The following is a 25,862-nucleotide window of genomic DNA, read 5'->3' on the forward strand; positions in this document are numbered from 1 at the left end:
TCAGGCTAACTGCCATATTGTCATTGAAAGCAATCTGTTTTTTCCTCTACTGCTCAAGACTAGGCTTGCAGCAAAGTTGACCTGCATTTTTCTCTTCTTGCTAATTCGTACAAAGAACCGTAGAGTTGAAATACCATTTTTGACAGGGCAGGAGAGTAAGTCCTGGTTCTTGGCCTGCTGTACTGGCCTTAGATGGGCATCTCTGGTTACAGTGACTCAACATCTGACACCATGCCTGTACAAATTATCAGAATTATGTTCCCCAGGTTAAGTTTTGCCTTTGCCTGCACCCAGCTTAGGGAGGCTTGTGTTTGTAATGCACCTGGCTTCTGCTCTAGTACTGAAACACAGAGCCAGCCTGGATGCCTAAGACATCTGTACATAACCTATTGGCTCTTCAGATGCAATTAATAAGGTGTCGTATTTATATACAAGCTACAAATCAGGAATTTTTTGAGGGAGTAGCTGCTGGACATTGATCAGTACCTGACGGTTCTCCATCTTTCTGCCTCTGTACTGCTGAACAGTTCCTAGTAATCTCCATGGTGAGCATACATGGCTGACTAATCCATTAAGTACCAGTGAGTTGCTGGTGGATGTGGCAATCCAACTGGTTAGACTTAGAAACGGCTGTCTTACTCTTCCTTCTGTTAAGTGCAGTTCTGCAGCATGCTTCCCTTCCTCGACAGTCTTACAGACAGACCTGCTTTTCCTGTATTTTCTTCTTGTAGAAGGGCAATAGAGCAAACACTTTAAGAATTAAACCAGTAAACGCTGCTTCCTGTGTCATGTGAAGATGGTTGGGGTCTTTTTGAGGAGTTTCAGACAATAAGTCCATGTCTTTAATAAGTGGAAGTTAGCATATGGAGTTAAAATCCTTCACTGTTCAGGGAAGGGGATGGTGAAGAACCACGGACTTTTGTACTGAAGAAATAAAAGCTCCTTAGAAGGCAGCAGCACCTGAACTTGAAACTGTAATGCGTTGTGCATTAGGGAAGTAGTCATTGCTGTACTGGCACACTGCATTCTCAGATTTTTTTTTTTTTCTTTTTTATGAAATTGTTCCATTCAGACTAATTACTTTGGTATTGCCTTATATGACAACTGGCAACTGGACAAGAAAACAGTGGGCATTTTCACTTACAGAAGACAAGCATGAAGGTATTTTCTTACGGCCTACCAAACAGTCTTCCCATTCACAATACACTCCTCCCATGCCCTCTATTACAGGAACAGCTCCTGTGCCTAGGTATTCTGAAAATGGAGACAAGGGAATGAGAAAATGGGCAAGTAAACCCTAAAACTTAGCTTCTGTCTACCTCACCAGAATAGGGACTGCAAAGAGCACACTTCATTTCAGAGGGTATTGTGCTGGATGAAATGTGCTTTTGCCAGCTGCCCACAACTGGATTTCCTATTAAATCTGTTTTTGGAATGAAAGGGTACTTTGAATGAAAATACTCGTCGTCAGAGTACACTTGACACATACCATGCTGAACTTCAAAGCTGCTTGTGTAAGCTGTTGCTTGCTGAGCGCTTTGCAGCCTGATAGGAGTAGCTGATACTTGTGAACAAGGGGACAACAGAGATAAAATGAGTGCCCCATCCAGGGAGCAGAAGTCAGGATATACCACTTCACACAGCTCTTCCGCACAACTCAGATCTCTAACCTTTGAGAGCTGGGAGGGAGGCATGATAATGGAAGAGGGTGTTCCTCCTAAAAACATAATGTATCTTACTTGCCTGTTCCTTAAGAAAGAAGAAACCAACATTTGCAATTATCTTGTGGGAATTTATGTCCTTATTTGAAACTGCTTATGACAGAACTAATAAATTGTTTTGAGCGCAGTGACGCAGGCAGTAATTTTCTAACTGCATGTTGCTTTTGCTTCAGCTGTGTAGTGCATTTTTAAAAAAATACTGTGCTATACCAACATGCTTGAGTACAATCACTAGTCCTACAAGTTTGAAAAACCAGAGCACCCCCATGGCCTTAAAACTTCCAGTGGTCTTCAGCGCAGCTGTGGCTCGGTGGAAGGACATAGTGGGACCAACTGCCAGGGGGTGACTGCCACAGTGATTCTTTCTGTCGCCAGGCGGTAGCAACTTCAGAAGCTTCCATGGATCTTGAACAGTCCAGTATATGTGGAAATAACATTTCACCAATGCTTGCAAATATGCACAGGGTTTCTAATTTAATCCCTAAAAGATGCTGTTTGCTTCTAAAATACCCCTAGTCATAATAAAAATGGGAGTAAAATTTTTTCTCCTTTAGGTATCATCTGGCAGCTACTTTAGCATTAAGTAGTTTTAAAGTCCTTATGAAGGTACTTACTACAGAGCAGTACACAAGTTCCAGAACAAATGAGAACCAACAATAAGTCACCTTTAATAGTACCATAACAAAATATTCTTCAAAGCAGTATTAAACTTTTCCAGTTGTTTGAGAAGCAATGTATATGCTGACCCTCTGCTTATTACTATATTCATGCATATTTATAAAGTAACTATAATAATGACAGTAAGTATTGGTCAAAGCATCACTAATTTTTTTTCTTTTCACATGACGTACAGCATCAGGTATCATAATAGGCTAGAAATAGACTAATGAGTTCTGCAGGTGAAGAGCTGCTTACCCTTACACCATCTCCACACCGTGAGCACACATGCATGTGGGAGCAGGAGCTACAGCAATAACTGAGCTGTTGCAAGAACTAAGAGAAAAGCAGAGATATGTAAAGATGGTTACCTGTCTTTTCCCAATAGTTTTGTTCCAAGGCATGGCCATGGGGAAGGATCTTCACCTATGATCTATAATGTTATTACAGCTGCAGCTGAGGGGAATTTATGGCAATTATATAAATTAACACTACAACTGTAAATAGCCTGGCTGTTAGTGCCAGGCTCACCCTGGAACAGCAGTGCCCTTTTTCAAGGTGGTGAATCATAGAATCATTTAGGTTGGAAAAGACCTTTAAGGTCATCAAGTCCAACCATAAACCTAACATTGCCAAGTCCACCACTAAACCATGTCCCTGACTGCCACATCTACATGCCTTTTAAATACCTCCAGGGATGGTGACTCCACCACTTCCCTGGGCAGCCTGTTCCAATGCTTCACAACCCTTTCAGTGAAGAAATTTTTTCTAATATCTAATCTGAACCTCCCCTGGCACAATTTAAGGCTATTTCCTCTCATCCTATCAATTGTTACTTGGGAGAACAGACCAACACCCACCTCACTACACCCTCCTTTCAGGTAGCTGTAGAGAGCAATAAGGTCTCCCCTCAGCCTCCTTTTCTCCAGACTAAACAACCCCAGTTCCCTCAGCTGCTCCTCACAGGACTTCTCTAGACCCTTCACCAGCCTCGTTGCCCTTCTCTGGACACGCTCCAGCAACTCAATGTCCTTCTTGTACTGGGGGGTCCAAAACTGAACACAGTACTCGAGGTGCAGCCTCACCAGTGCCGAGTACAGGGGCAGGATCACCTCTCTACTCCTGCTGGCCACACTGTTCCTGATGCAAGCCAGGATGCTGTTGGCCTTCTTGGCCACCCGGGCACACTGCTGGCTCATGTTCAGCCAGCTGTTGACCAGCACCCCCAGGTCCTTTACCGCCAGGCAGCTTTCCAGCCATTCCTCTCCAAGCCTGTAGTGTTGCATGGGGTTGTTATGACCCAAGTGCACGAACCCAGGAAAGTTGTAACAAGGGGAATCAAAGAGTAGTTGAGGTTGGAAGGAATGGCTGGAGGTCATCTGGTCCAACCCCCCCTGTGCAAGCAGGGCCACCTAGAGCTAGTTGCCCAGAACCATGTCCAGATGGCTTTTTAATATCTTTAAGGAGTGAAACTCTAGTATCTCTAGGCAACCTGTGCCAGTGCTCAGTCACCACCCCCTCCACAGTTACCCCCCATCAAAAAGTGTTTCCTGATGTTCAGACAGAGCCTCCTGTGTTTCAGTTGGTGTCCACTGCTTCTGGTCCTGCCACTGAGTACCAGTGAAAAGAGCCCGGCTCCATCTTTATACCCTCCCTTCAGCTATTTATACACATTAATGAGATTCCCCTCCGAGCGTTGTCCTCTCCAGGTTGAGCAGTCCTAGCTCTCTCAGCTTTTCCTCATAGGAGAGATGCTCCAGTGTCTTCATCATCTTAGTGGGCCTTTGCTGGACTCTCTGCAGCATGTCCATGTCTCCCTTGTACTGCGGAGCCCAGAACTGCACACAGCACTCCACGTGTGGCCTCACTGGTGCTGAGGAGAGGGGAAGGATCACCTCCCTCGACCTGCTGGCAACACTGGCACAAGAACAAGGGTAACTTGCTGGAGACAGACTATCTTATGACCAGATCTGAACCTGTGTGATTCACAGACCTTACCCCAGACTGTGTATTAAAAGCAGAAGTTCAAGTCTCGTCTGCTTTGAGGTGGTTACTTTTTTCAACCAGTTCTATTCAAGAGAACAACCACTTTGGGGACTGCTTGTTCCATGTGGTGTATTTTGGCCAACAAATCCTCACTGCTGCTACAGGTGAACAATAGTAGCTCTAGTTGCCTGTTCAAAATGTAGCTGTAGGACAACTCATCCAAAGACTCCCACTTGCTGGGTAAAGCATCTGCCACACAAATGGTAAACAGCCACTTTGCCTGCAGGAAAGGACAGGACAGGCACCCTTACCTACATCCTTCATGGCATGTGTATTCACACACCCCCATTTTTTTTTTTGCTTACAGTAGAACAACTTTCTTTTCCTCCAGTTTGGAAAAGTTCTCTCTTCTTTGTCAAGTCCATGACTTTCCTACCCAGCTGGGCTTCTTCAGATACTATCCTATAAGGATCTGTAATCAATAGGAGGTAGGCTCAGCAGCAGCCACAGCTCCTTGTCATATCTTTCCTCTTCATGCTTGATCAGAAAAGGACTGTGGGCCCATCTGTGCATGAAAGTGACATTCTGCTGCAATCTGAGGACAGGCAGACTAGAAGTGAAGAAACAGACGAAGAGACTAAGGTAGCATGTTAGTTTCTGACAGGTCATTGAAAAACGTTTGAGTAATAACTGGAGAATTTCCAAAATACTTAAAAATTGTGGTGGAAGGGGAAAAATTAACTAGAGGCCTGTAATGCAGAAAGCATTCTGAGGTAATGTCTGTCAGCATGCTAAAAATGAGAATTGTTTCAACACTACAAAGAATTTAAATTTTATGTTGCTTTGCTTAAAAAATGTTCACCTATGTACAATAATTTAAAAGCCTGTACTAACATTCCTGTAGTATCTAGGCCCGTTCAAAAAGTATCGTTCACATTGCTTTTCCAGTTTATAGAAATGTTAACATTGCAGCACTTGCAATTCAAATATAATCTCTATCGCTGTTTTATGTATTATCTTGATGTTGTTCTTTTTTAATACTAATCCAGAGAGCATCAGAAGACTCTTCTCATCTCACATGTGTTCTTAATGGAGGATTTTTGGAGGGATCTGTAAATAGATAGGACAGGTTTAATCAGAGGAGACAGATACTTTTTTTTGAAATGTATTTTGGATGCAGTTCTACAGCAGGGATGCTGCATTTATCTCCAACCCGTGAACGGATGTATATATACATGTATCTCGTTCATGCTCTGTAGCCCTTCAGTAAGTAGTCTTTGATCAGATCATACAGCAGACAATTTAGAGTGAGGCTGCTATGAAAAGTCATGCAAAGTACCTTGGCATGGAGATTAAAAAAAAAACATAATGAAAAGCTGGAGATAAACAGTTGATCTAATAATACAGACTAGGTTTTATGAGAAGTAGAATATGGGCATGAGATCTTTCGGCACCTTCAACTACCAGTTTTCAAAGCTGGACTGGTGAAGTTCTCCTCCTTACAACAGCAACCTGATACCAAGTTTCCAAGTTAAGGGGGAAAAAAACCCCACAAGGTTCAGTCATTCGTTTCCTGACAAGGTTCAGGTACTAAGTCTCTTTGTTAGTCACATGTGTAAAACACCATGCATAGGATTTAAATTAAAATATAAGATGGGAGACATGGAACAAGTCACCTTTCTTTTGTGATTTCACAAGCTCACGAACAAAAAAACCAACTCGGTAGCTGCATAAGTCTCTTTATGCAGAATCACTTGTTTTTAACATCACAGGGTCTGCAAACTCAACAATCTAAAGAACACAGACTGCATGACAAGCCACATAATGTTATTTTTAGCTACTAAGACTTTAATTGTTTTTTACTGTATCTGTTACTACTATTAACAAATCCTGTTCCTCTCCATGCCTATGCTAGCACCCCGTTCTTCACATTAATAGCAGCTTCTGTTCTTTATTTTCACTCCCTGTTTTTAATCCTACTCGGTAATTATCAGACCTTCTCATGTTTACACTTACCTCTAGCTATCTTGCTGGGATATATTTTCTGAAATGGCTTGAATTCATCAGGTGGGGGAAAATCTTCCACAGAATGGAAAGTAAATTTAGATTCAAAGTCATCTGGGAAGTTTCAGGGAAATAAACGTTAGTGTCTGTTAGAGATACACTTAAAAAAAAAACTAGAAAGAATAGTCACGAGTAATTTAAATTTAAAATGCTGACTTGTTTTGCTCTGGAAAGGATAGTGACTCATTCCATATAAACAATCTTGATGAGTACTTCTGTGAGCAATCCAGTTTTCTGGCGTAATTGCAAACACTGCCTGCTACTAACTGAAGTTAAGCTTCTGGCTGCTGTTCCAGTTCTCTGCATTGATGATATTGCGGCAATAGAGGTATTCCTGGGTGGTTTTCAAGCCATTTAGCAAGAATGAATGGCCAATTCATCAGACCACAAAAATAATTCTTAGCAGTCTTTCCTCTATAAGACTGAAGCTACTAAATGTCCATGAACTGGTTTTAAGAACAGCAGTATCAGCACACTACAGCAACTTTTCACAACCTTAAAGGATTTTGCAGGTAGCGCATGCTTTTCCTGTCTGCTGGCTGATTCAAAACCTTTGTGCAAAAGCCTTAATTTTCTCTATAAGGTTGTACAAAAATGTTTCTAAGGGGTATGGTTGTACTGTCTTGCTATTGCCATGAGAAAGTCTCAAATGAGTTTTTGAGGCCTGAAGAGACACACAGACTTTTGTACTAAAATTATTAACTAAGAGATCTAATTTAGATGACATTACCAAGGATGTGCATGTTTCCATTTTTAAGTGGTGGGTAGGGGTCATGAGCTGTCGCCCAGGCTGAGACTCCAGACCTGCTCGTAAGTTCGGTTGTTGGAGATCTTGCTGGTGGCTGCGGAGGTGTTGCGAGCTTCCCAGCACCGGCTCCTTAAAGAGAAGCAGCAGACCAGCACATAAACATCGCCATGACACAACAAACCCAGCAGTGAGCTCTGCGCAGAGGTGGAGGGAGTAGAGGAGGAATGCAGTATTTGGGGCAAACTTACCCAGCTTCTGTTTGTCAAGCCTGACCATGGATTTATAGTATTAAGAATTAAATTTAAGTCACTACTGCAGTTGGCTGGGGCTTGCTATTTCTAGTTCTAAGGAAAGTCTGACTTACTGAAGTGTGGTTTTGTCCCAGCCTGGAGGAGAAGACTATCCTTCCACTTTCACAAGAACAAGCAGTTTCTTCATGAAAAAAAACCCAAACCAACCACACTAGGTGGGATCTCTAAAAGAAAGTAATTTCCTGACACTTTGGCAGCCACACAGTGGAATTACCACTGTTCTGGTGCATTTCACTGAGGTGCTGCAAGAGTCGTCAAAGTTTGCATAGTCTGGGCAGACCTACCACGGGAACCGTGGAAGGGGGGAGCCCAAGGCCTCCGAGTCAGCAGCCTCTCAGAACTGCTGCTCCCCCCTGGGTAACCAAGGGAAGGGCAGGCTAGTTTTATGGAAACCTTGAAAGCTGAGCCACCCTGAGAAACGGGCTTCTCACTGAAGTACCAGTTCACCAGACAGTTCCTGAGCAGCATCACGAAGCACCTGATGGGCTCTGCTTACAGGGCCTTTCCCGTGGCTGTCAAAGTTCTCTCGACAGGTGGCTGCTAAAAGACAGGGTACAGCACATTCTCTTCAGATGTTCCTTATTAAGCAGCTGTCTCCATTTTTCAAACCCGCACAGACCTAGGCTCATTTTTTTATTACCTTCATTATATCAGAGAAGTCTGATAAAAGTTCCTTCTGCTGTTTGCTAAGGAACCACCAGCTGTATCCCCGCTTCTCCAGCAGCCAGAGAAACCCTTGGCCCTACCGCCCCGACGGCGGTGGCACTGCCGGCTCCTCCTTGCTGAAAAGCAGTGTCCGGATTTGCTTTGCTCATCCGTGGCTGCAGCTGCCCCACCTCTGGGTTACTCTGCCCTGGAAGGTTTCCCAGCCCCCGCCAACACGCTCCGCGCTGCAGGGGCCCCGCAGCCGAGCGATGCCGCAGGCCGGCCGGCCGCACGCAGGATCACGGCCTGGAAAAGCCCTCTGAGATCCTCAGGTCCCAGCGCCGGGCGCTGTACCCATAAGCATTCAACCACCTCACCGCGCACCCTGCGGGCATCCCCGCCGAGGGGCCTCCCCCTGCTGCTGCCCGTGCTCGCCGCCCCCCGGCTCTCCAGCCACCTGCCAGGCCTCCCCCCTCCCCACTCCCCGGACCCCGCTCTCACCTGCGCCTCGGCCGGGCCGCTTCCTCCGGGCCTCGGGCACCGCCGCGGGCTGGGGCTGGGGCTGGTGCAGGGGCGCGCCGGGGGTGGGAGGGAGCGGCAGCGCCTGGATGCCGCTGGGCCTGTGGAGCTGAGACAGCAGGTGGGGGGACTTGGGGGGCAGCGGGGGGGGGGGGCACGTCGGCGCCGCTCGGGGCTGCGGCGGGGGGGAGGGCGAGCCTGCCGGCGGCCAGCGGCGGCGGGGGCGGCGGGCAGTCCCTCCCCTCAGCGGGGGGGGCCGCGGCGGCGGCGAGCTCGGGTGCCCGGCCGGGGAACGCACCGGGGGGAGCGGGCGGCAGCGGGGGAGGAGGAGGGGGCGGCGGGTGCGAAGCGCCTGCGGGAAGCTTGCTGGGCTTGTCGGCCTGCGGGGGGGGGAGCGGCGGGGCGGCGCCGGGGGACGCCCCCCTGGGGCAGCGCTCGGCGGGCGGGGGCAGAGGCGGCGGCGGGGGGAAGCTGAGGGACGGCTTGCTGGAGGCGGGCGGCGGCGGAGGGGGAGCGGGCAGGCTGGGCCGCCCGGGGCCCGCTGCGGTTCCGGCTGCGGCCCGGGAGGCGGCGGGAGGCTCCGGCGGGAGAGCTGCCCTCGGGCCTTCGGCGGTGGCAGGCGGGTCGGTGCCGGCCTTCGCCGCGCTGCTGTTGGCCGGGGCGGAGGCCTTGGGAGCCGCCGCTCGGAGCCCGGGGAGCTGCCCGGGCCTCCCCGCTGGAAAACAGGGAGCGCAGGTTAGCGTCGGGATTTCGTCCCCACCCGTCGGACGAACAAGCTCTTCATCCTCCCCTGCCCCGCGGGACCCCGGGGGCCGCACTGGTTCTCCCCAGGCACCCCACGTCCCGCCCGCTGCCCCCGGCGCCGCGGGGCTTGGGACGCGATGGCTTCCCGTGAGCACCGGGACTCTGCCCGGTTCGGCGGCAGCCTGCGGGGACGCCCCGCTCCCCTGCTCCCGCGGAACGGGGCCGTCGGAGGAGCAGGCTGCTTCGGCAGAGGCCGGGGGGCTCCGCCTCTGCCTCGCCCGGCGAACATGGCGGGCCGCCTGCTGGGGGGCGCGGGGGTCCCGCTGAGCGGGCCTCGGGGGACGCAAGCAGGCTGGCACAGGTCACCCTGCACCCTTGAGGCTGAGGGCTTGCTTAAGATTAAAAAATTCACACAGCTGAATCCCGTGGATGAGAGCCAAGTTCTTAAAAGTAACTAACGGCCTCGGAGGCTCTCCAGCAGGCAGAGCTGCAAAACTTTCCTTTTCGACAGCAAATGCCCAAAGACTCAGCCTGACAAAATGTGTTTTCCTGAGTAAATGCCAAGGATTTTTCACAAAGCAAGATGTCAAAAAAGGCATCTCATTCTATATTCGTGTAGCCTGACGGTTTTGAGAACAACCCACAGCAGCTTCTGCAGCTGTGTGAGGACTCCCGGTCGCAAGCAGTGCTGTGCACCTTGGGCTCCCCTTCCAGGGGAGAACCAAGCCCTCGGGGCTGCCTGTGCAGGCCCCAGCTGCCCAACAGCGCTGGGGGTCACCGCCACGACCCAAAGCCACCCCGCAGGGGTGCAGGCACTGCTCGGGGCGAAGGCAGCAGCAGGGCTCCCACACGTGCCTTCCTCTTGTCCTTGTGAAGTGGGCAGTGCCTCAGTTTTCAGGTCACTAAATCACCTTGCTGGATCAGAGTTGTACGTTATGAAATCCAGAGGGCAGAAATCTTAAATGTAAATCTTTAAAGTAACACGCAGACCTGCAATACCATGGAAATACACACAAATGGAGGGAAGGAAACGTGGCAACTTTGCCATTTGTGCTGAAGTTGATAAGCTCAGATTTCAATACTCTATCCGAGGCACAATTAAAATTTTACATTGAACTAATGCAAAAACTCTGTACAGAAGTAAATCTCTTTCTCATCTGGTGCAGAGAGAACTTCTTACATTTTGAAGACTAAGGCACCTGAGATCTAGAAAGATGATTTCAAGCACATTATTACTTGAGCCTTCCATGGTCACAAGATGAATTAGGGGTTCGGGAGTGGGGGGGAATCAGTCGCTAAAGCTAACCCCAAAGCACTTTTCTCCCAAATCACGGTTCCCCCCGGCTATTCTTTCATACAGGCGAAGCCCTTACCTGGCACGTCCCTCTGGCCTGCTGGTCTGAGGACAGGAAAGCCACCAGCAAATAAGCCTCCCAGAGGCTGCTGAGAGCCGCCTTTATTAACGGCTGGATTAACTCCATCTCTGTTAGCTCCTTTGGGTTCTGTTTAAAAAAAACCACAACACAAAAATCACGGAAAATCCCAGGGTATATCAGAAAGTCATTTTATCCTTGCCCTTAGACTGCTAAGACTTAGCACCAAAAAACATAGTCAAGATCAGACTTTCCCCTCTTTAGGCAGGCTCAGCAAGGAAAGTTACTGTTAATACAGTAAACTGCCATTACACTCTGACCTGTATCTTGGAGCACAGCACCCTGTCGTGCTTTATAATTTCACACCAGTGATGACACCAGCAAGAAGTTGTGTTAGGCTACATTAAATTTATGCTTCCAGATGTTTTTGGCAGTTTTTGTTCTTTTTATCTAGTAAAGAACAACACTTTTGCCAGAGCCAACAATTCCCGCTTGAACAATTATTTTATTGAGACACTGTCAAGGATTTCATCAGTCATGATTTTTTTTTTTTTGGACAAGGAACACCAGTTAAGGTGACACCCAGCTATAGACTTACTACGAAGTGTTAACAGTTGACCTTAGAGCAGGACGCAAGTTTAGAAAATCTCCCCTCTGCGCATCCTAAAGCCATGTGAAGATGCAGACCTTTCCTCAACTTCAGACCTGCCCTTAGTTTGAAAACCGCACCGCTGATCTCCACAGGTGAGGCTTCAGCAAAGCTCACCCAGGAACCTTACTCAGGAGCACAGACTCACTCTCAATCTGTGGCGCACTGCGGTCATTGATTTGAGTCACTTTTCTCAAGCGGGTTCCCTGCTGGATATCAGCCAAGAGCGCGTTTCGTGCCTTTTGGTCTTCCTTCCGCAATTTGGGTACCTCTGAACTCGCCTGTTGACAATAAGAGCATTAGGCGGGAGGTACAGACAATACCACATGCTTAGAAAGGACACGGAAGCAAACATGGGATAGAAGATTTGAAATAAACCATCCTCGGCAGCTGTCATTTCGAAGCCTGTGAGTCGAATCCACAAGAACAGCATTCAGTTGTATAGCAGGCAAGAAACCTGAAAGTTTAAATATAACGCAAATCTAATACTAGCTGAGCCAGCAGTGTGCCCTGGCTGCCAAGAAGGCCAATGGGATCCTGGGGTGCATCAAGAAGAGTGTGGCCAGCAGGACAAGGGAGGTTCTCCTTCCCCTCTACACTGCCCTGGTGAGGCCTCATCTGGAGTACTGTGTCCAGTTCTGGGCTCCCCAGTTCAAGAAGGATGAAGAGCTACTGGAGAGAGTCCAGCAGAGGGCTACAAGGATGGTGAGGGGACTGGAGCATCTCCACTACGAGGAGAGGTTGAGGGAACTGGGCTTGTTCAGCCTGAAGAAGAGAAGGCTGCGAGGGGACCTTATAAATGCCTACAAATATCTGAAGGGTGGGTGTCAGGAGGATGGGGCCAAGCTCTTTTCAGTGGTGCCCAGTGACAGGACAAGGGGTAATGGGCACAAACTGAGGCACAGGAAGTTCTGTCTGAACATGAGGAGGAACTTCTTCTCTCTGAGGGTGACGGAGCACTGGAACAGGCTGCCCAGGGAGGTTGTGGAGTCTCCTTCTCTGGAGATATTCAAGACCCGCCTGGACAAGGTCCTGTGCAGCTTGCTGTAGGTGACCCTGCTTCGGCGGGGGGGTTGGACTAGATGACCCACAGAGGTCCCTTCCAACCCCTACTATTCTGTGATTCTGTGATTCTGTAATACTGTTTAAAGTAGGGGCCATGCTTAAATAGAATGTGACCTCTTGCTTGGCCATTTATGGTCTCTGCCCCACAACTCCAGCTCCAAGGGCCCTCCTTCAGCTCTTTTCATGCTATTTACAATGCTTTACAACAAAGATTTGATATGCCACCTTAGAATAAACATCCTTCTCTTTACCCACCGTGCCTGAGGAGAAAAACACAGCTAATTGTATACTGCACTTATATTTGAATGTGATCATTAACTAATTTAGACTGTCTCTGTATCAGAGATTTACACCAGTTTAAGTAGACTGTCTTCAGAAGAATACAATTAGATTTTAGAAACTTTTCTAGCCTAATCAAGGTCCGTAAATGTAAAGTCAGGTTGTAGTTTAAAGTTTTGTAATAAAACAAAAAAAATTTTTATTCTTTATTCTTATTTCATCAAGTTTCCTGTTACCAAAAAAAAAAAAAAAATCCTTTAGGTTTGGACATTTCGCTGTCCTGAAGCAAATATAAACCAACAGACCTCTTATTTTTAAACCTATCATGTGGTTACCAGAGTGGTCTAATGGAGGGGAATCTTCATAGCAGGGGAGCAATGTGCTGCATGCTTCCACATCTACTGCAAATTTCTGTAGGGTAGCTAACTTCCTAATGAGAATGAATACCAGAAATGTTTACATAGCCCTTAATTTTAGCATCATGGTCATAATAAAGCAGAACAATACCATCACACTTTAAAAAAAAAACAACAACCAACTTGGCAATAGCATTCTGAAAGCAAAACAGATACTTGAAAATATTTAAGCAGCTGCTGAATTAATAAAATATCTAACTTGCTATTCCTAAATGAGGAATTATACCCGTACGATATTACTTGTGATTATTTTCATAGTTGCTACAAAAAAAAGCAAGGCAGCTTTGCGGAGCCCCACACTAGATGGCACTCCAGATCGCTGCTAACGCCCGCTGCATTCCTGAGACCTGATGTAAAAACTCCCAGTTATAAACTTGTGACTGATACTGTAACCATACGGTATTTAAAAATATTAGAAGAAACTCACTTTGTTACAGGGTTTCCTAATTTGAAGCGTCGCTGCCTGCCCGCCCGTGGGCTTTCAGGACTGCCAGGCCCACTGCCCGCGACCACAACCCAGACAAGCTGGCGGTGCCAGCAGCGCTGGCCCCCGTACCAGCCAGACACCGTTTCCACTCACATCTTCTACAGCCTGACAATACTTACTGTAAAAAACGGAAATACCATGACTGGAACAAGGGTGACTCCGCTTCTCACAAAAGCTTTTTATCAGTACCTTGAACTTCACGCCTCTCTACTCCCACTAACGGCTTTGCTGTAGCAGACAACTGGGATCTAGAGGGATCTGATGAAGACCCGGGTCTAAAATTAGATCCAGCAGCTGTCTTTTCGTTTTCAGGTCCAAGTGTCTGTACATTACAGCAGCTGTCCCCTCCATCTCCCCGACCCACTCCTCTGAGCAGGTAGGCTACTGGAACAGAAAGCCTTGATATCCAAACAGCTATTAGGCTAAAATACCCAACTTCTGGCAACTCACATTTGTGGGTGACCCATGACTTGATATCACTTTAACATGACTAAGATATTAATTTTTTCACAATTTGTAGCATAAAAAAGCAGGAACACTATTCTGCAGGCCCGTAACGCAGCGTAACAAGCTGCTTTTCTCTTACGACAGATCCCCTTACTTCAAGCACAACTCCATCCCATGCCCCAGCTGTTTCCTCCTCCTGCTTGTGCACGTAAGAGATAACAATCTTCCCTGTCCGGCCTGGTGGACTCGGGTAATTGATTAGCCGCTGAGTAGCTTGATACGGATTCTCTTTTTCCATTACAAAGTCAAGATGCTCTGGGGTGTAGTGTTGCCTGCTTGCAGAGCGGTCAGGGCTCCTTCGGATTTCTTGTTTGCTGCCCGCACTCCCAAGGCTAGCGACAATTCTTGTCAAGAATCGTTTCACCAGGTAAGCATCTCACCCACTCATCCACTGGTGTACTGCGTTCCCAAATTCACATTTTTACTATATTGCTTCTTGACACACAATCACAAAGGAAGCTTCCTTCCATTGATTAAGAAATTAATCTGGGATTCACACTCATGCTACGCCTGCAATCCACAGCACAAGAACAGATATGAAACATGTCAGTTGTGTATCAAAGGAAAAATAAAAAGAGGAAGTCTTACGGCTGTTAAATCTTCAACCCCTATCACATGAAGTAGAAGCATTTAAGCAGGAAGGCAAATACATTTTGAGTCACAGAGGAAAAACAGCTGCATGACAAAGGATGTAATTCTTAGCCTACTTTCTTCCCCCCATCTGTGGGGCAGCCTCATTTACTCACAAAAAGAGAAACATCTCAATCTTTCAATGAAAATCAGAAGGGAAGTGGAGAAGAATGTGAAGATCATTTGTTTTATCAGATGCCACAGCTGCCTTAGGTAGCAGAGAGTGAAGCTAAATTCCATACTTTATTTACATGAATCAGTAAGAGAACGGTGCATTCTCATTACTTTCGTAACCATTAGGTTGTTCTGCTACTATATCAGACATAAAGAATGGCACATTCAGTATGTACTTGGAAACAGAACGGAACAAACCACCCATGTAAACAGCCTGAACGTACAAGATGTACTCCCTTTCCACCTCACCAAACACCGCTACGTTTGTCTCCAGTGTCCTAGACTACCCCCTCAGCTATGCCATTCAGTAAGGTATAGGATCGATGTTCGGGCTACCTGACAGGTCTCCAAAGTACCTCTAAACAGGAAAATACCACCAATCACAATATTTAGAGCGATGTTCCAGAGTATAAATTGTCAATGATGGAAATAAACATTTCAAAATTTGCAGGTGGTAACTTAAGACTAGCAGAGAAATGAATGACGGTTATACAGAGGTCGAAATCACTGCAACTTGAGGCCATCTGAAAAGCACAACAAACCAAAACAGGCTCCCTCACCACTGGGGGTGGCAGGGAAGGAAAAAAAAAAAAGAATCAAAAAAAGATGCACAATATACAAATGTCAAATGTAAAACTGAAAATGACCAGATAAAAAGTTCTGGCCATGCCTCTGAAATGAAAGCCCGCGTCCAGAGTGCCACGAAGCCTGACTGGCAGCGGGCTTCAGCCGTGAGTGTGCGTGGGCAAGTGTGCCTGTCCTAACCCAGCGTCGTGGCAAGGAGGGATAGCACACTCCTGCAATATACTTTATCCTTGCAGAAAAAATAATACGAGTGAAAATGGAATTACAAATTCAGTTCTGCTCTCCAGATCTTTAAAATGATGTTGAAAAACCAGGGACACACAGGAAAGAGCCAAAGTGGTATTCAAAAAGCTGGAGGAAAGAGTTCAGATTTCAGCGGCTCAGTTTGGTCCATCAGCCCTGAAGCAGCCACAGTGACCGTTCCCCGCAGCGAAGGGCTGCGGGCGGCAGCACATTATGAATTTCTTGGTTTTCAGACCAAGGCTGGACCGTCTCTGGCCAGCGTGCTTATTGCGAAGCACCAGTCGCTGAGCCCCAGACAGAGCTGCGTGCCGAGGTGCAGTACACCTCGCAGTGGGGAGGCCGCCAGCCGTTCCTGACAGCTTCTTCCAGTTTTGAGCTCTGTGAAAGCAAATCGCTTTGCTTCACAGAACAACTCTGTTTACACTGTACGTATGGACCACACAAGGTTCGGCCCTGAATGATCACAATCTTAACACTGTAGACTGGGTTTATCAGACAAATTAAGATCAGAGAGACTTTTTAAAAGAAAACAGATGGAAGTCATAGAATTATGGAATCATAGAATCATTAAGGTTGGAAAACACCTCCAAGATCATCAAGTCTAACCATCAACCCATCACCACCATGCCTGCTAAACCATGTCCTGAAGTGCTGTATCTACATAGTTTTTGAACACCTCCAGGGATGGTGACTCCACCACTTCCCTGGGCAGCCTGTTCCAATGCTTCACAGCTCTTTCAGTGAATAAATTTTTCCTAATATCCAATCTAAACCTCCCCTGACGCAACTTGAGGCCATTTCCTCTCATCGCTAGTGACCTGGGAGAACAGACCAACCCCCACCTCGCTACACCCTCCTTTTCAGGTAGTTGTAGAGAGCAATAAGGTCTCCCCTCAGCCTCCTTTTCTCCAGACTAAACAACCCCAGTTCCCTCAGCTGCTCCTCACAGGACTTGTTCTCCAGACCCTTCACCAGCTTTGTTGCCCTTCTCTGGACACGCTCCAGCAACTCAATGTCCTTCTTGTACTGGGGGGTCCAAAACTGAACACAGTACTCGAGGTGCAGCCTCACCAGTGCCGAGTACAGGGGCAGGATCACCTCTCTACTCCTGCTGGCCACACTATTCCTGGTACAAGCCAGGATGCTGTTGGCCTTCTTGGCCACCCGGGCACACTGCTGGCTGATGGTCAGCCGGCTGTCGACCAGCACCCCCAGGTCCTTTTCCACAGGCAATGAGCTCCATTTCTAGGTACATTGCTGCAATACTTGCATCACCATGAGAAAGTCACTTTGGATCTTGGAAGACACATTGGAGCATTGACTTACCCTGTGGGCTCCTACGATACTTAAAAGATTTAAGAGGTATATGTGCTCAGATAATAAAATTCTGTAAATACAGAAAGCACCAAGCATTTGAAAAAAATTCATAGTATTACAAATTATAGGGAAGTACTAATTATTATCTTTCAGATTTTAAAGAGCACCTCTGCACACAGAAAAGGAGAAATCCTCTGGACTCTGGGCAGGTAGTTCAGGTCACAGTGGATGTATGCACTGTCCCATGAACAGGCTGTATTTACTGAGATTTTTAAATACGCTCTTGACTGAATTCGCAAAATACTTCAGGGTAGTGTAGATCTTTATGAACACGACATTTGCAGAAAAAATGTACCTCCAGCTGTCTGGACGATCCCAGTTGCCAGGCAGTCGTGGACCTTTGTTTCAGAATAAACCCATCAGCTGATGGGAAAGGAGGATCCAGTACTCCAGCTCTATAATTGGTAGGAGCCACAAGTAAGATAAAATAAAGCACAATTACATCCAAAGGCACTACATTCTCTTCTATTTCAGAGAACTTGTAGTATTGAGTATTTATACTCCTAGCATGTAATGAATTGTATCATCACAGTAGATCCCCTTTCCAGGTTGCTTTTTATAGAAAATACAGCTGTGTAGAAAAGTTATTTGTTTATCTGAAATTAGATAAAAAAAACTAAAACAAGAAAGAAGTCAAAATACATTTAGCTCATCCCTAACTATCTATTTGGTGAGACATGTAATGATAAAATTAAAAATTAATCAATTTGGCATGCAGTAGTGCATTTTGGTCAGAAAGAGTTCTCTCTTTTGCTGACAGTTTCATTTATTTCTCTGTATCTGGTGTCAATCACCCTTCCTCTCCGCCATGCCCAGTTTTTTCCCTCTAGATGAGAAATAGGATTCAACACAGAGATGAAGCACAGATACCGGCAGAAGGCATACACAGCGTGTATTTTAGTAAAAGAAGAGTTTGAGGACACTTCTTAACAAACCCTTGCTTTATTATTATTTTTCTCTGCCATGCTCAGCCAAACCTGCACAGACATGGGCTGAGGCAAGAGATCTTCACCGATGCAGTGTGCAACACCTCAGGTCTGGCTTTTAAGGAAGGGAAAAGACATTGCAGCAAGATAAAGAAAGATGAACAAAAAGCTCTAGGATAAGGGATGCTTGATCACAGGGACACACATTCACAAAAACAAGCATTCCTGGCCCAGTCCTGGCCTTCTCTGGGATCCAGTCTGGCATGATTCAGAGACCAAACCTGAACTAAGAAATGCCAAAGAACAAGTCTACAAACATAGCAATGGATCATTAAAACCAGCATGTAGAACAGCAGACAGGGCAAATGCAGTCAGTGATGTGACAGTGCCAAGTTTGGCCAAAGAAACCATGCATCAACAGTGAGAGACAACTGAAACATCTAAACCTTAATTCAAGGACATGCAAAGCATCCAGGAAGAGCCTGCACAGCTGGGAATATAACAAAAAAGCACCCCAAATATTATTCCTATATTAACAGTGACTGGAATTCTGATATAGACAAATATGGATTGCTCAGGAAAGAGGACAATAAAGGTGATGCTAGTTGTGTAACGGTGTACGTGCGTCATGCCAGAGACGGCTAAGAGTATGGAGAAGAAAACACAGCTTGTTTGGGCTTGGTAAATCATCTGAGGAAGGATGATGAGTGTTCTCACCACCCATATGGCAGAGCAAGGCTCTCCAAGTAGGAGAGCACGGAAGGAGAAACGATGACTGGGACCCCAGCCAGCCATAAAGCTCCTGCTCCCTTGAGGGAAAGCCAGGCACAGGGTTGGTGCTCACAAGCCTTGAAGGGCACAGACATAGAGTAAGGGGCAACATCCTGCTAAAATACCCTTCTGGGAACACAGCTGATGAAAAAGAGTGGACCGAGAAAGGGGAGACCTGCTTGCGAGCAACTTACTCCGTAACGTCCTTCCACTTAACCACAAGCTGCTGACCACAAGTCATATCCCTGTAAGCATCAGGACTAATGTATTTTAATGAATTCAACTCTTGAAAGACTGCATCCTTTTCAAAAACAGAACTGACAGAAAAAAAAATATTGACCGTAAGATGCCAGATCATTCAAACAAATCACAATGTCATAATTTTTTATTAAAAGAATGAGGTTGTTTTGGAACAAGGTAGAATACGGAAGATGACCAGAAATCTCAGTCTAAGCTAGCCAGTATGTCTTCCTTGACATATCATAGGATTATAAAAGTCATCTATGCATTTATAGCCCAACATGAAATCTGAAACGCCAGAGGAACTTGTTTTCCCAAGGTCAATCCACCATTACTAGATTAGAACTATGCCAAGAATTCACGATTTCCTATTTGCAGCAGAAGCAGTTTGCCCAGCAGGCAAGAGCACGGCTTTTACAAAGAATTCTCAAACCGGCAGCTAAAGTCTCCCCTGTGAACGTGCCAAGAAATGCAATTGCAACAAAATGCAGGAGCTTATTAAAATAAGCAAATAAACTCTGTTTCCAGAAAGTCGCAAACAGAAGTACAACAGAGAAAAACATTGTCCTCCTTCTTGCATTTACTTTAAATATGTATCAGGTGTGGTTTCACTCATGCACTCTCAAATGCAAAATAAAATAACCAAAACAATCACCCCTTCCAGCTTAAGGAAAAATCCAACAAGTCTCAACAACAAAGCACATGACTTCTTTTAAGTATTTTAAATGTTCCTTGATAAAGAAGCTTGCAAGATCTGGTACGTGTGCATTTTAGTTCAGCTATTCACAACAGAGCCCCGACCTCTGATTTAAAGCTTTTTAATTATGGGAAACCTCGCCACAGTGCAAGACTCCACCTGCACAGTCAATCGCAAGATCAGAACCACTCCTTGTGTTTCTGCTGTGTAGCATAGGATGAAACAAATTAATTCTTGGCACTTGGTCTACCTGGGTAAACATGGCAATCTCTCAGCCTTCTAGCAAGCTGAGCTTCAGACACTTCCCATGCGAAGGGTCACCCTCCAGCCAACATTTTTTCTGAGGGAACCCACACGAGGGGACCTGCCAAATAGCTTCCTGGCAGCTAATGAAGTCATTGTTTCAAGAGAATGACAGGACCAGCGTTTCACGACTCCATCTACACCCAGCTCAAGAATGATTAACCATGATCTCAGCCTCCATCGCACGAAGTTCTGCAATCTGAACCTGCTGGGTTGAAAAGGTCATCGAGAAATGTGTCTACTTAGATAGGCTGTGTCTACACCAGCCTCCTTCCTCAACGTCTAGCAAGGGAAGTATCGTGCAACAGTTGTTACAGTGCTCTTCCCGGTGTTTTAGCCACTGCCTAGTCCTGGCATCAGTCCCAAATAATGAGGCGCTTCAGCGTTAGCAGAGCCCAGGGCCTGCTCTGTGCGAGCATCTACCTGCTTGTGAAGTGCACCAGCAGACACAATGGCAAGGAACAAAAGATTAAAAAATAGCACAGCAGGAGTTGCTCTCTTCTGCATCGATATTCCAGTGCCCCTTTCAAACACCACCAGTAATCAATACCACTGCACCCAATAAAACCCTCTTCATTTTATGTTAGCACCACTCCATCAGCCAATGTAAAATTGTGTATACTTAACGGTTCAATTGCTTCTGCTACAAATGGAGCAGTGGGCTTATTAACAAAGCTGTACTTAAAGGTTTCCAGTGTGGGCTGCTAAAGTTCTGTACCTCAATGCAAAAATGCAACAGAATCAATATGCTGATTTATACCTGCTGAGCCATTTAGCTTTTCTGTCGGTGTTTAACTTTCCAACACCCACATTTTCCACATAAATTCTGGCTGTTCTTTCACAAAATGTGCAGTAACAGAAGCCACCAAGATGGAGGCAATATAAAATCAAAACTACTCTGAAAGTGTTTCCCAGCAGTTCAGAAAGATCACAAGACAGATACCTAAAATATACTGAGACTGGCTTCAAAAAATAATTTTGAACTTCACCTTCTGATTTCTACATTTTTGGTATTTATATTCCCAAGATTTCCTCTGCGTCAATTAAAACGGAAGTGAAAATTCTTACATAAATAAGAAAATCGGAGCCCCTGGCATGGCAATGAAAATGTCAAACAGCACAAGGCTGAAGATACTGCTGCAGGAGCTGGTGACACGACTGGTTTATTCTCTCTGTTTACCATCGCAGGGTCCCCAGAATGACAAGGGCTACTACACGCAGCGGTAACAAAATATTCGATATGGGAGAGCCTATACATATCACAATTTAATCTTGCTTTGTTCTAGGAATGCTAGGCCATTTGCCCTACCCAGTTACCTGTATAGAAGCCGCTGATCATTCTGAAATGCCTTTTAGCATCCATTCAAAGTTATGATCGGCCCAAGACAGGAGAACAGTGAGAAGCCAACATTTCTTGCAATGTCACCTTCCAGCCACGCAGAGAAGTCCAACTCAAGTATTGCTATAATTCTGGGCTCCCTTTTAATTAAAGGGCTACAAGTGTAATATTAATTGACAGATGGAATTCAATATGTAGCCACTGCATACACTACAGATCGGGTACTGATTTTTCAGGGTAATATTACCTTGTGATTAGAATGGTAAATTAACCTATTAGTTCTCTGCAGCTAGGCTACGGCTAGTACCTGGGCTTGATCATTTACAGCTGGTACCTCTGCGGCACGCTTCAATTTCCATACTGTGGAATACTTCTATAGGGAAGATTACACAGATTAAAAACAGACAGCAAGAACAAGAAAAATAAATGTAAATGCTTTCCATTCCATTCAGACTACACACGACACTATGAAGAAACCTGCAAAACAGAACTCACCACCTAAATACATGAAAAGTGGTGACTTAAGAGATCTCAAGTAAAGCATTCAAGATTAGCACCTATGCAGTACATGCCCCTGTACCTGTCCAGATGAAACACATGGAGCAACGCCAGCCTAGTATTTATGTTTTCTTTACATCTTCCTCACTTTTCATAGCTCCCACTTACCCTTTCAGTATTTGTTGGCTACAAGAGTAGAAGGCTACAGCAGCAAGATGCCACAGCTATGCAATCCCACATTTTCCACTATCTGAAAATTAAGTCAAATAAACCACACAAAGACACAACATTTTTTCTACATAGTTGCCTCTCACATTTTTATGAAAGCAGACTGGTGTGAGATGTGATGCCTTATTAAAACACTATAAACCAGTTCATTTATTTTGGCTGGAACAAAGCGTTCTCAAAAGTTTCAGCTGCACCGTGCCCAGCCTCAGCACAGTCTGTATGATGGCCAGTCATGAACAAGATTACCAAGCCTGCACTCTCACTTGCTCTGGTATGTTTTACCTAGCAGCAATAAATATTATGATTTAGTATCTCCTGACCTGGGGACTTCATGACAAAGTACTAAATCTCATCTTCTTCACAGCTCGCATAAAATTTTAATAAACACATTCCTAAATGTTTTGTATTTGGCACTATGTATGATTCTGTTAAGCTCGCAGTGTTCTGCTTGCACGCCTAGGGGTCTGAATGGAAACTTGAGAAATTACTTTCATTTTTACAATAAACAAACAGCAGGCATGCACACACGTTTATGCATATCCACACTTAAATGCGCACATTTTCTTTCTCATATTATATTTGGTAAGACCAAATCAAAATGCCATATATCATCAGTATCTTCAGCCAAGCTGCTTTACATACGTTGTTTTTTCTCTTCCAAAGAACAGTAGTACTAAATGTCATAGGAGCAAAACTAATTCCCACACAACTTCAGATAAGGACTGTAGCTCTCTGAATTTCTTGGGAAGGTTGGGGAAAACAGCTCGACAAGGTTTCCACTCTGACAACTGCTTGAAGGAGGGGAAAAAAAATCATCCCCCCAAGGAAATCTATCAGCTGATGTTTTCCTTAACATTGGAAATACTACCTCTGTGTAAATTCTGCATTTATCACAGTGCTATACCATGAGGAATTGCTCTTCTGAGTTTTTTATTACAATAGAAAATAAGGTCAGAATAACAAACTTGGTAAACACAGACATATGCTTATCTACAACAGAAATTCTGTTTCTTTTTTTAACTAAATAAGAATGCAGTAATCATTAAGATTAATCTACATGTCAGTCTAGTGTTTACCATTATTTCAAGTTTCACATTTCTCTCACCAAAGTAAGCATATTGCTTTCTTCTCCTGCTCTCCTAGTTTTCGGTATGCCAATAACACAAATAAACTCCTGGTGCTACTTTACCGGTTTTAATCATTTGATCCACCATGACTTTTTGGGGGTTAATTTCTATGCTAAGACTGTAATAATACCAATTCTAAAGAGAATAGAAGTATTTTCTTAAACTCCACAAACATATGAATCATTAAACAAACATCTTGTCTGAATAAGGTACAACCCAGCAGGGCTGCTACACATACACACTTCCTTCAATATTAACATTTTAATAGGTGATGACTGATCATAACATTAGGAATTCAAATGTACAGACAAAGGCTGCACAGCAGTGAGCAGACTCCACTGCACATAAAAAGTGAACGTAAGTTATAAAAGCAAAATTCTCTCTTGATCCTCTCCTGGGAGATTAAGCAGAGAAAAATTTTAATCAGTCTCAGTGGTGGTATCTACTCTGGGAAATACGGCAACCAAAACTAACCAGAATGCCTCATATGGCAAACTGAAAGGAAAATGGGGAAAAAGAAATAGAAGGTGAATAAAAAGAAGTTTTTCAGGAGCAGAGAGCTTTGAAGAAAAAAAAACAGAATAAAAAAAACTATGAAAAGAATCTCCCACATGATGCACATATGCCTATAAAACTGAAAGAGATTTAGGACAGGCGTCCTAATGCCTCTTTTCCAAGTTTCCTTTATTAGGGTGGAGGGGAGAAGGGAAGGAGAAAAGATCTGAATTCTGTAAGCCAGTACCAGAAAATATGTTGGGGCACAGCTTTGTTCTGCCTACTCATCCCTCTCATCTTTAGCTATGACCCCCGGAAGGCAGGCAGTTGAAGACATGCTCAATTAATCCAATTAACTGTATTTACATTTTGACTCAGCCACCTACATCTGCTACTGCAGATACCCTACCATTCCCCCCTGAAAAATCCACTTTGTTTTCCGTTAAGTATGCTCTAACACCAGTAGCTTTTCAGCTGTTGGGCACAGGTGGCTCCTCACATGTCTTAAATACCACCTCCAAGTAACTTTAGTACTGCCTTGCGACAACATTTGTGAGCAGAATTTGGTACAAGTGCTTACAGAATATCTGCAAGTCCAAAACCTTTGAAAACAGTAGTAAAGAACCTAACTTTCTTCTGCCTTAAGAGCGAGTTAACAGTACAAAAAAGTCAAATTCCAACAGTGCTTAGGATTTCAATGAAGTAAGGACTGAAAAATAATTTGGGACCATGGGTCATAATATTCACTAAGAAAATGAGCAAGAAAAAAAGATAATGTGGTGACTACTTCTGCTAAAAATCTATTAACAATGAAAGCAAGAGGAAAGTAGGCTATTATCAATATAAATAGAAAAGCAAGACAAGTCTATGGTACCCATGCAATGGCATCATACAAAGTAGCAGGATTCTAAAACCTCAACCTACACACAGACATTTCTCTTTTAACATAAATCAAGTAAGTTAAACTAGTGGCTCACCCGTATATCATTAGCAAAATTAAAACCTCACTTTTAATTGCTAACATGTAAATGTTACTCTGGTTTCATTATATCAGTATAATAAAAATCACAGTGCTGTTTACTTTGGAACATTTCCAGGTGTTGGCCAAATAAAACTTATATTTGTTTTGAAGGTTTTCCTTAAAGCTACATGCTTGTTAGAATTTTTTCTTATTCCACCCTCCAACTGTAGATTTAGCAGCTGTAACAACAGCTGGGCAGTTTAGCAGCTGTAAAAGACAGATGCCAATTTCTAGAAAATAGCTTCCTAGTAAAAGCAAATAGGGTCTGTAGCAAGTTTTCATGGATTCTCCAATTACAAGATTTTACTCTGCAACTTGGCCCCAGCCGAAGAGCTGACTCTCTCTCACACTGTACCTTTGCTGAACTCACCCGGCAGACTACAGATCCCCTCAGTTAGCCCTCTCTCATTCAGTTTTGACAGAGAAAAATCCTTTGCTGTTACAGAAAAAACAATGTTCTGTCATGTTCTTTTACTAATTCTTTATGTTGGTTCATGGGCTCTTTTCAGTGTCAACACTTGGAAAGCTTTAATATCAGACATTAATTAGAAATATGTTCAGTTCGTATCATATGACGAAGATAAAACTGACCCTAAATTCTGTATGTCTTACAGAACATCAGATTTCAAATAGAATGATCTATTTAAAATATTGGAATACTGTATAAGCCTTCTTGTATCAAAACCCTATCATTGTAGTGATTTTAGTCAACAGAAAAGGAGGGAAACAAAAACCCAAATTTGTTCATACTGGTCCTTAGGGGTCCCCTTAGCTTTTTCCACTCTTTTACAATTGGCATATGTTAGAACAGTCTAAAAATGTCTCTAGATACTTACTGAGCTAAATTTATTAGGATAAGAACACTTGCAGCTTCTGTTGACTTTAACTGCAGTTGTGGGCATTGAATTGCTCACAAAATTCAGCCCACTAATTTCAGTATCTAACTACAGGTTGTGTACCAATCCAGAAGAGCTGCTAAGTGAAAACACTGCTCGTGGTGCCCAAAGTTAAAACAGAATCATAAAAGGAATCAAGCA

At 44.7% G+C, this 25,862-nt stretch overlaps 1 protein-coding gene across 1 annotated transcript in view; it reads right to left on the reverse strand.

Annotated features, from left to right (window-relative positions):
- Positions 1-2,365: 2,365 nt before the first annotated feature.
- Positions 2,366-25,862, reverse strand: part of WIPF3 (WAS/WASL interacting protein family member 3) — a 38,935-nt gene continuing 15,438 nt past the window's right edge. The window contains 7 exon segments of the mRNA XM_075419081.1: positions 2,366-5,474; positions 6,381-6,482; positions 7,159-7,305; positions 8,634-8,802; positions 8,804-9,366; positions 10,769-10,897; positions 11,566-11,698. Of these exon segments, the coding sequence (XP_075275196.1) occupies positions 5,434-5,474; positions 6,381-6,482; positions 7,159-7,305; positions 8,634-8,802; positions 8,804-9,366; positions 10,769-10,897; positions 11,566-11,698 (1,284 nt within the window). The 3' untranslated portion in view covers positions 2,366-5,433.

Source organism: Opisthocomus hoazin, chromosome 4 (assembly GCF_030867145.1).
Source record: "Opisthocomus hoazin isolate bOpiHoa1 chromosome 4, bOpiHoa1.hap1, whole genome shotgun sequence".
NCBI classification, from domain to species: Eukaryota; Metazoa; Chordata; class Aves; order Opisthocomiformes; family Opisthocomidae; genus Opisthocomus; species Opisthocomus hoazin.